This window comes from Trachymyrmex septentrionalis, unplaced genomic scaffold (assembly GCF_001594115.1).
Source record: "Trachymyrmex septentrionalis isolate Tsep2-gDNA-1 unplaced genomic scaffold, Tsep1.0 scaffold2, whole genome shotgun sequence".
NCBI lineage: Eukaryota > Metazoa > Arthropoda > Insecta > Hymenoptera > Formicidae > Trachymyrmex > Trachymyrmex septentrionalis.
Window position 1 is genome coordinate 2,737,996 of NW_017305179.1, and position 11,557 is coordinate 2,749,552.

Genomic DNA, 11,557 nt, shown 5'->3' on the forward strand with positions numbered 1-11,557 from the left:
ATATATATATATATATATATATATACATGGTTGTTCCGTTTCTTTGACATCGAAATATCTCGAAAATTATAAAAAATACGAAAAGATGTTTCAGACAAAAATTGTAGAGTTTAAAAGGGTTATTTACTGATCATATCCGTTTGACATTGGGTGGCATTGTTAAGGTCGATGTCATTTTGAATTTTATATAAATACAATATATGTACATACATACAAATTTTGTATAAATACAAAAGTACCAGGTGCAGAGACTGCAGCGCATGATTTCAATTTTTTGTCATGTTAAACAAAATATTTCCTTAGAACTTTCACATTAAATTATTTCACATCGGCATAAATCAGTCGAGACTTGCATTGTCGGCAAGAACAATCGATTATACTCTTGTCATTTGCACTGCACGTTTTATTGAACAGCGTCCAAAAATCAGGCTTCGCTGCCGTATTTTTCACTGATATGGATGAGTGTGCCAATAACAACGGTGGATGTCAGCACGAGTGCAAAAATACGATAGGTTCTTATCAGTGTTCTTGCCACAATGGATTCACACTTCACGAAAATGGTCACGATTGTAAAGAGGGTGGCTGCAAATACGAGATTACTGCGCCCATGGGAACAATCACCTCACCAAATTATCCGGATTATTATCCTGGACGTAAGGATTGCGTTTGGCATTTTACTACAAAACCTGGCCATCGAATAAAATTGGTTTGTACTATATATTTTTTCATAAAGTTTGTTATCGTATATTATGACTGGTATTCATATACAGTCTATTCTTATTTTAATAAAATTATCATAATGTCTTAAGATAGCTAAAATACGACTCTATCTGTGATTGCGATTTATAACTAGGGATGCAACTAGATATCCAGCTAATATATCTGCAGGTTTCTGGCAATATATATATATATATATGCGGTCAAAATTTTATATTAAAATGACGTATATTATGTTTTAAATATTCTGAAAACTTTTATTATCACTAATATATTTCTAAAATTTGAATATCCGGTTGCATCCCTATTTATAATATCTTAAGATAATCTTAAATATAAGAACCGCAATTATAAATATCGATATACACATATAAGACAGTTAGTGCATTATTTTAAAAAGATTAATAAGAAAAAGAAAAATAAGAAAGTAGTTGGAGAAGAAAATGTATTAAATCGTTAATATTCGTGACAATGTGTATTGCAGGTCTTTAAAGTTTTCGAGATGGAACCGCATCAAGAATGCGCGTATGATCATATTGCTATTTATGATGGAGATTCACCAGACAGCATAACCTTAGGTAGATTTTGCGGTAATAAAGAACCACATCCGATTCTCGCTACGAGCAATCAAATGTATATGGTTTTCAAGAGCGATGCTTCCGTACAGAGGAAAGGCTTTTTAGCCACTCATAGTACAGGTAGATTATTGTTTCTATAACACAGTGCCAGTGAGAATTTTAGCATAAAGATTCAAGAGATTTATCAAATGTCAAAAGTGTAATATCAAATCCAATTAATATAATATCAAAGCATTAATAAAGAATCTTTCAGTTTAATAGCTCTTGACAATGTATAGTAACTGTAATTTTCGTTACAGCCTGCGGTGGTCATCTTATGGCAACCGACAGAGTGAAGCACTTATATTCTCACGCCAAATATGGTTATTATCAATATGATCACAGAACTGATTGTGACTGGATAATAGAAGCGCCACTAGGTAAAAATGTTCATTTATCTTTTCTTTCGTTCCAATTGGAATATGAAGCCGAATGTGGATATGACTTTGTTGAAGTTTTCTCCGGTTTAGACGCGTCTAGCCCACCGTATGGTCGATTTTGTGGTAATTCCGTAAGTATGCCTTTTTAATGTTTTCAAATGCCTTCAATAGCATTATATTGAAATAATATGGAAAATATTACAAAGCGATATATACAGGGTGTTCAATAAGTTTTGAGCTTATTAAAGCGCTCGTATACCGATAAAGCGGACTGAAATGAGCTGAAAAATTATCTATCATTTTGCAAATTTCGCAACAGTGTAACAAGATATTAATTTCTAAAGATTGTCAAATAAGCGAGTAAAATCGACGCATAAGACAACTTTAAGATTGCTTTCAGAATTCTTTAGAAAATATCTTAAAGATGTTTTTCAAAAAAACTCTTAAGGGGATCCTAAAGATTAGTCATATTGAAAATAGCGATTATACACAGACGATTTGTGTGCCATTGTGCGGTATTCATAATCCGTACTTATTTTGAGACAATCTTATAAGTAATATCTTAAGATGCTAATACGCCTCTCTGATTTATGGCATCTTAAGACTGTACTTAAGACAATCTTAAATATAAGATCCGACTATAAATACCGACCATTGACACGTACATCACTACATCAATATCTAACTCACACATACACGTAAATCACACATAAATTTTGTATAACGTTTGTATAACGTTTTAAGAAATCCACACTGTTTCTTCATGCTTCTAGTCAGTGGATTATTTTTTCGTAAGTATTGCACAGCTTTTATATGAAGTAAATGTTGTTACGACTCTGGATATTGTGTGTGTGGGTTAAGAAATGATAAAGATCTTAATTTCTCTCTCGAAATTTTTTGTCGTTCTCCCCAGCAAACGAAAATGAATTGAAATGGAATGGAAATTTTCAATCCATCCGAATCCGTATTTTAAATCCATAAAAATGAATTCGATTCCATATAAAAAATTTATATACATATTATACATGTAAAAGTTTAAATAAATTAAAGTAGTAATTACATGAAATTCTATAGTAATTATTTTAAAACTTTTATACAAAAAATATACGCTAGCTTTATAATAAAGGAAACGTATTAGTATAAAATATACATAAAACTGATTAATTTATTAATTAAAAATAAGGAATTTACATATGTAAACATTTATTGTACATATTTACGTAGTTCTTTTTATTTATTAAATGTTTCTTTTATTTATTAAATGAAGTAGAATTCATGATATGTTTTTAGGGCATAACTTTTTTTTAACTCAGTTCAATTAAAACGAAAAATTTCTTATTTATAATTCTGAATAAAATAGCATTCATGATGCATTTTTAAATGAAACAATGGATTTTTTACTCACAATTTTGAATAATTTATGGCCCATTTTAAGAAAATGGGCTGTTAAAAGAAAAACTTTTTTTATTTAATTGGATTAAAAAACTGCATTTCCTATTCAGAATTTTGAATTTAACAGTATTCACGATGCACACAAAATACTATATATAATATTATCTTAATTGAAAAGCATAGAAATATACTCCATGCCATTCCTATAAAACAAATAAAAAATTCAAGATTGAAAAGGATTTATTTTAACATTCATGAATCCATATTTATAAAAAAAAAAAATCTGAATCCATTTTAATCCATTTTAATCCATTCTTATTTGTCTTTTTAGCATGGACTCGACTTCACAGATATGTATCCAGTTAACTCTAAATATTTCTGAAATTCATAAAAGGTTCCTAAAATCCCAAAATTATATCCCAAAATAATAAGAGTACTCCGGAATATTCCAAAATATTTACGGAATATAAAAGCAACATTCAAATATTGATTAAAAATTCCATTTATAAATTGTTACATATTCATTTATAAATTGTTACATATTGATTAAAAATTCCATTTATAAATTGTTAAATGTTCCATATATTCCGCAAAATTTTAATTTTTCAAAAAATTCTAGATCAGGTTGTCCCTGAAGTTTTTAAATAAAATTTTACTTTGAAAAACACACTATACACCTTCACCTCGGAGCCCAATTTTGGGACTTACTTTACAGACGAAATGCTGCGCCCCTTATATTCTGTCTCAGATGATTCTTGTTAACGAATAAATACTCTCCGCCGTGACCCTCTGTCGGTAGAGATGTGTATTGCTCACTCGCTCGCGATTTTTGATATATACAAGAAATATTCATAGAATATTCTAAACATTTTATCGAATTTTGTATATTCTGTGACGATTCTTTTACCGGAATATTCAGCATATTTGGAAATACGAATCGAACTTTCTAAGAATATTTAGTTATTAGGATATTAATGCATATACTTTAATCCTGAAAAAGGATTTTCAAATCAGTAAGAGAAGAAAAAGTAATTGTTATACAAAAATTATATGGTTTAGTTGGTAATACAAATTTCAGAATTTCCCTAAGACGATAAAGCGCCTAATAGTGACATCTTTGATTAATTTCTTATATTATATTATATTCACTCTGTCTTACTCAAACGCATACATATGTCCTTATCTAACATATGCCAGCACCATCTATCGCAAGCCGCGCAACTACTGCTACACGGAATTTTGGTTCTCAATCTTCGCAAAGCATCCATATACACGTATTTTTTTCACTCGGTGAAAATACTCTTCTTCTAGATTTTCAATCTTAGTTCTACAAATTCGGTATCACTCGTTTCAATAATGTGATCTCAGCTGCACGCTTATTTTTAAGATATTTAAAACTCTTATATTAAGCAAATATATATCTGAGGTGACTGTACGAGCTAAAAGAGTTAATTTTTTAACTTTTTTGTGATTTTCTCATGAAATTCAGTGCAACTGAAGTCCTGTTTGTGCGTACTTTAATTTATGCATATATAATAACATTTTGCAATCTGTAAATCCAATTTGAGATTTTTCATCGAGTGGAAATGTGGGTAAAACAGAAAGCTTTAGTGAGATCGCCTTAATGAGATCCTAAAGCCATTTGTATTACCGACTAAGTCATAATTTTTGTATAACAATTACTTTTTTCTTTTTTTTTTCGAATTTGAAAACCCTTTTCTAGGATTAAAGTATACGCATCAATATGTGTCTGTGTGTGTGAGGTAGAGTTTACGCCGAGAATGATAAAAAATTTTTCTTAAGATTCAATTTTAAAACTTTTTTCTCTACCTCACAGACGCGTATTGATGCATATACAATATTTTAATTCTGGGAAAGGATTTTTGAGTCTGTAAAAGAAAAAAAAAAGTAATTGTTATACAAAATTTCTGATTTAGGTAATATAGACGGCTTTAGGATCCCTTTGAAGACATCTTAGGCCGGTATTCATAATCAGATCTCATATTCAAAACCGTCTTAAGTACGGTCTTAAGAAATCACGAACCAATCAGAGGGCTGCATTAGCGTCTTAAGACATTATTTAAGACGAACTTGAAATAAGAATCGACTATGAATACCGGTCTTAAAGTTGTTTTACACGTAAATTTTGAACATTCTATTTACTGGGTAATTAAAAGGAAAATTAGAAAGATTGCAAAATGGTAGACGACTTTTCGATTCAGTTTAGTCCGTTCTATCTACACATGAACACTTTGTCAAAATTCATTGGACCCTGTAGGATAAAAACATTCAAATTATATTGTTATATTACAGAATACTACTGATTTTATTTCCATGAACGAGGCACTGCTAGTAAGATTCAAAACGGACGATACAATTTCAAACAAAGGCTTTGTAGCTATTTTTGTGGCAATTGATCGACAGGACAGCGAGGAAAATCTCGGTGGTGAAGACAACGAAGATCAGGAAAACATATGATCTTTTGCTCGAGCACACTCCAATCGATTAGAGTGATAAAATTTCAAGTTTAATACTTCCGTGAGAAGTACTAATTAGGAGTACTTATAGCGCGACAATACATTATGTATATTCTTCTATGTATGTTAGATCAAATTTTCATCCTTGTTAGCAAATATGTTGAACTCTTAAAAAAGATATATACATATATTACATCGAGGATAGATTATCCAGGGTTGGAAAGTTAATACTAAAATAACTAAAAATAACTAGTTACAATTATAGTTTTTTTCTTTTAAAAGTAATTAGTTACAATTCCAAGTTACCAAAACTAAAAATTAACTCGTAACAATTACAGTTACTAAAAAAGTAACTTTTCAGTTACTTTTCTGTTATCATGACAGAAGAATATGAGTAACATCGATATCATTAGGGCTATCAAAGAAAAAAATAATTTACGTTTACAATTTATTGACCAATCAAAAAATACTTCGAAGCATTGATAGCATTAAGCAGATCATAGCCTTAATTAGTATTCAGATTTTAATCAATTACATTAAATTGACAAATAAATTAAAAATGTAAAGTAATTGTAAAGGATAACTGTTAAATTAGTTACTAGTTATTTGAAGAAATGTAACTAAGTTAAGTTACAGTTAATGAAAAAAAGTAACTGTAACTGTAACTTAGTTACAGATAACTACATACTTCTCAACCCTAAGAGTATCCTTCTGATTGGAGCTTATAAAATACAATCTCTCCGATACAATAAACCGATAATGATAAACGCGAATATTTCTATCGCGTTAGATGCAATCAATAATTTTATTAAGATTTTTATAAATCTTAGATTGAATACGTCGAGTAGCACCGTAGTTATTCTTCCAAGTCATATTGAAATAATAGATAATATTGAAATTGTTAAGCAATCTCAGTTGGAAAATAATTATTTGGATAAATTGCTCGATATTTTTATATTCGTTTATCTCTCAGAATACAACGGAAATTATAAATTAAAACGTGAAAAGTTCTGAGAAATAACTTATTATTATTATTATTATTATTATCAGATTTTTCTTCATATAAAATTAATACTGTATTACTACTTTAGTTCAGTTACTTAGATAAGGAATTTTTCACACGCAGTAAGTAATATAATAATATAATAAATTAAATACATATACATATATGTATAATCGATTTGCGATCATAGAAAGTAAGCGCGTTATTCTTTTCTCCACTCGTTTTAATCATACGACAGCGACAATTAATAATATATGCAAAGTTTCCGTCGACAGATACTTAACAATTACGTAATAAAATATTAAATGTGGCCTAACATAGGCCGTTTACGTGCCATAATACAGTAGATAGAATACATTTTATTAAGTAAAAGTACGTTTTAAATCAACACAAGAGTGTTTGAGCCAAAAAACTGACATAGCTCTACTCAAGAATTACATACATATTTACAACATATTTACGATAATCATCATTTACATAAGTTAGCATTATCGATATCATATAATCGATATATTGATAAAAGAGAAGATCTTCTCGACAATCATCGATTATATATATATTATCATAAGAAATAAACACTGCCCAAGTGACAGTAATATCATGATATTACATGATACGCATTACAACATGGAGCGATTAGATCATAAGAAAAAATTAGATGCACGTGATCAAATGTATCACGCATCAGATATATATTATAATATTAGTGCGATGCATCGATGATCCGTCGATTTACGCCGCGATCTCGTAATATATTCATTCTGCAATGCACGTGATTAGAAACAGGTGCAAAAGATTCGCGTGATTAATTATAATATTATCGAAAAAGAATGCAACGTATCTAAAGAAATACAAAAGTCTTTTGTAGATATCCCATTATGGTTCTCAATTATAGGTTATTCTCAAGGGAAAGGTACAATATAATATATAACGCGTTTTAGTCTAAACACGTGCATATATAAATATAAAATATGTGATATTTAAATAATTACATACATATTATATTTGTGTGCATCTTTGCGTGTGGTGCGTATGCATGTGTCGTTTGTCAGGGAGTAATCGGTATTTTGTCGTTTATTACGCTTATTGTAAATAGATAAAAATTAATCATATAAATTACCGCGCGCGTCCACACACACCTCCACCTACCCACACCCACACCCACACATCCCCCCCCCCACACACACATACACACAACTTGAGTGTACATATATTAAAACATTAGTTCGTGTATAATTTCTATTTATAAACACTTACATCTCCATCGCTCCATCACACATTCAATCAATCTCCGATCATCTGGTAAATTATATCCGCTCTGTGATCCTCTCGGAAATTTGCCATGATGCTATACCGCCGTATAGAGCGGCTTTTTTCGTATTTCTCTAGCGCGAGAATGCACCTGCGATGTTAGTTACGATCTTTCGAAAAGATATAATCTTTTCCAATATATGTCTCTCTATTATTTATATAAGATTATATTTATTTTGATTTCACCTGTCTCGTGTGTATGTCTTTGCATTTCGTACTGTGTATCTTTGTATTTCTTATACGTATTTATACACAGAAGGCTCCATCGTTTGTCTCTTATCAATCAGCTTTGACATCGTGAATTTTATTTAGAGCGAAATTTTATTTCGAGCCATCAATTGAGTCTATTTAGAAGAATTTGATCGGTTCCTTATTGAAATTCCATAATCGCTGTCCGGAAAATCTCGATATTTCGCGTAAAGATACACAGTCGGTCTCGCGCTGACATCAATTGACATGTCGCGTGGTCTTAGCGCGAGACAGTACCGTGCCTTCTGACTTCAGACATTTGTCTATAATGTTTTTTTACAAGGGAGTATCTAACATAACCAATTGACTTCCTTCAATTTTAATAAGTTTTGAATATGTTAAAATTTAGCTCTTAAGGGGATCCTAAAGCCTCCTGTTTTACCGATGACATCATGTAATTTCTGTATAACAAATACCTTTTTCCTCTAGCTTTCATCGATTCGAAAATTCTTTTCTGGGATTAAAGTATACTCATTAATATGTGTCTGGAAAGTGGAGTCTATGCCGAGAACTATAAAAAATTGATATATTTTTTACCATTTCTTAGTGTAACATGGCGTCTCAGCTATCAAGTCGTGACAACATTTGTTTGATATGAAAGTTTTACAACCTGTACATACGGTACGAAATTGTGATTTCCAGACACGTAATTTACACGAACAAAAAACGTCGAATTCTTAAGCCTATAATATACTTTTTGTTTCCTGTTTCTTGTTTTTTACCTTTTGCTTTTTTCTCCTTTGCAACTGTTTTATCAACAATTATATATTTTTACTGTATAGTTTTTGTTTCTTTCAAAGTTCGTTAACTTTTATCTTGGGCGATATAAAACAAAAAACCAGATAAGAAGCAAAAACACAAGATGTAAAAAATAACAAAAAACAAGAAAGTGGAAACAAAAAGCACATTGTAGAACAGGTTTTAGAATTAGACTTGGACGCTTTATTGCGACAAATTTGTTATACGAAAATTGACACGAATATGCGACGCATGTATCATAAGTTGCGTGAGATATTGATGTAGTAATATATAAAGTCGATGCGCGGTGCGATCTCTGGTGACTTTGTCGGAGTTCGAGCTTCACTTTAAGATTCCCTTAAGGGGATGCTAAACCGATTACCAAACTTAATCGAGGTCGATAGTACAGACTTTTTTAATTCCAAATTTGATAACAGTGGTAACACCTTTGATTTATTTCTTACATTATATTATACAATATATATCATTCTGTCTTACTCAAATGCATACATCTGTTCTTTAACATATGTCAGCACCATCTGTCCATTTATCGTAAGTCCGCGCAATTATTGCTACACGGAATTTCGGCTCTGTTGACATTCCCAGTCTTCGCAAAGCATACGTATACACGTATGCTTCTACATAGTGAAAATACTTTTTTTTAGACCTTCGATCTTAGTTCTACTATATAAACTTGGTATCGTTCCAATAATGTGACCTCAGGTGCACATTTATTTTTAAGATATGAACTCTAAAACTCTTATATCAAGCAAATATATATCTGAGATGACAGTATGTATGAGTCAAAAATGAATTTTTTAACTTTTTTTCTTATGAAATCTAATGCAGTTAAGGTCATGTTTTGTGCGTACTTTAATTTATGTAATAACACTTTTGCATTCCGTAAATCCAATTTGGAGATTTTTCACCGTGTGGAAATGTCGATAAAACAGACGGCTTTAGCATCCCATTAACTGACCGTGTCTCCCGGCTAAATAGTGGGCGCGCGCGGCACTGAGTGCCGCATCACAATTTATTATTTAGAAGTTATAATAATTAGATAAATAATTGAACGCGATTGTCATAAAAGCAAGTAAAATATATTTATAATAAAATATAATATAATATTAAAATTAAACGTTAAATGAAGAATACCGAAGGTCACTAAAAAAAGACCTGTATTATCAATGATTTTTCAGAAAAATTTGTGGTATTCAGTACCGCAATGCACCCGGTTAAGGGTTAGACAAAAGTATCAATAAATTATGATTTTCCAGTTTACCGACATCAAAGAATGTGAAATTAAATATTTAGTACATTATTCTTTAAATACATTGTTAAAATTAAAATAATTTAATAGAAAATTACTAATTAGTATGTGTATCAAGTACACGATGTAAACTAGACCGTAGGAACAGTAGGTTAATGGTTCCTGCACACTAGACGCGGAAACGCTTGCTGCGTGGCAAAATGTGATGCGGTAGCCAATAAGCTTACAGCTCCTAATGTGTTCATCAATAACCTCATCTCATTTTGCTGCGCGGCAAGCGTTTCCGTGTCCAGTGTGCAGGAGCCATTAACCAGGGAGCACAGATTCTTGCATAACGCATACTTATAACACATAAAGCATAAGAAATTCAACCAATTACAGTTCTTTGGCTATGGTCTACTTGCTACAAATGTTTCGAAGCATTTGTTAATTGGTCAATTAGTGAAACTCTTTTTTCTGATTGGTCAGTCAAATGCTTCAGAAGCGTTTGTACATGGTGGAATTAAACAAGGTACTGTATTCTCGAAGATGTGCAGTAGCAAAATAATGGCGTCCCTATTTGTAACTGGACACTTATCATGGAATAAATTCGGAGTGGATTCGGAACACACCTTTTTAATTCCACACCTTTCTTCATATCTTTTTTATTATATATTTTACTTTGCATTATTCTCATTTTAGTAGAATCGATTTCGACAAGTTGTTCTTAATCTTTTTTATTTTTAAATATTTTAATAAAATTCATTTTTAGTAATACAATCGATTATAGTTAGTGGTATGTTGTATTAAGAACAGCAAGATACAACCTGTAAAGACAACTGCAGTGCAGTTAGTCGCTCATTTACGCAGTACTGCGAGCAAAACGTCCTGAGGAGGATTTCCGAGATAGCTGCGCAGATGATATATTAAACCCTGCGTAAACGAATGATAAACTGTGCAGTCGCCTTCGCAGGTAGAATGACATCTGCGGCAGTAACTGTATAAATAAATATTCCCCCTGATATCAATCACGAAATTTTTTCCCTAAGATAGAAAGTGAAAAGTGAAAATTTTAACCATTGAAGTTAATAGAGAAATTTTTCATTTTTCACTTTTCATTTTCTAGGAAAAAAGTCATTCAGTTTCATGATTGATACTCAATAATTATAATTTTCATATGCTTCACTTACGCTCATTACAATCATTGGACTTTTTTACTTGTTTCAAATTTTATAGAAAGAGTGATGTGTGTTTACATACAAAAATAAAAAAACTTTAACTTTGAAAAAATTAATAAGATAAAATTTATGTGTTTTACAACATAATTAGTTGAAATTAAGAGTTAACATATTTAAAATTAATTTAATTTAATTAAAAATTATTAGCTTTTCAACTTTATCATTTTTAACTGTTAACTTAATTAT

At 30.7% G+C, this 11,557-nt stretch overlaps 1 protein-coding gene across 4 annotated transcripts in view; it reads left to right on the forward strand.

Annotated features, from left to right (window-relative positions):
• LOC108747508 (tolloid-like protein 2) overlaps positions 1-5,793 on the forward strand; it is a 26,818-nt gene extending 21,025 nt beyond the window's left edge. For 2 of the 4 annotated variants that reach the window (XM_018485051.1, XM_018485048.1), the window contains exons 12-15: positions 415-706; positions 1,202-1,415; positions 1,595-1,845; positions 5,420-5,793. In XM_018485051.1, coding sequence (XP_018340553.1) covers positions 415-706; positions 1,202-1,415; positions 1,595-1,845; positions 5,420-5,584 — 922 coding nt within the window. In that variant the 3' untranslated portion in view covers positions 5,585-5,793. The remainder of the gene's footprint in view (positions 1-414; positions 707-1,201; positions 1,416-1,594; positions 1,846-5,419) is intronic. The other 2 variants (XM_018485049.1, XM_018485050.1) reach the window with 2 other exon arrangements.
• The last annotated feature ends 5,764 nt before the right edge of the window (positions 5,794-11,557 follow it).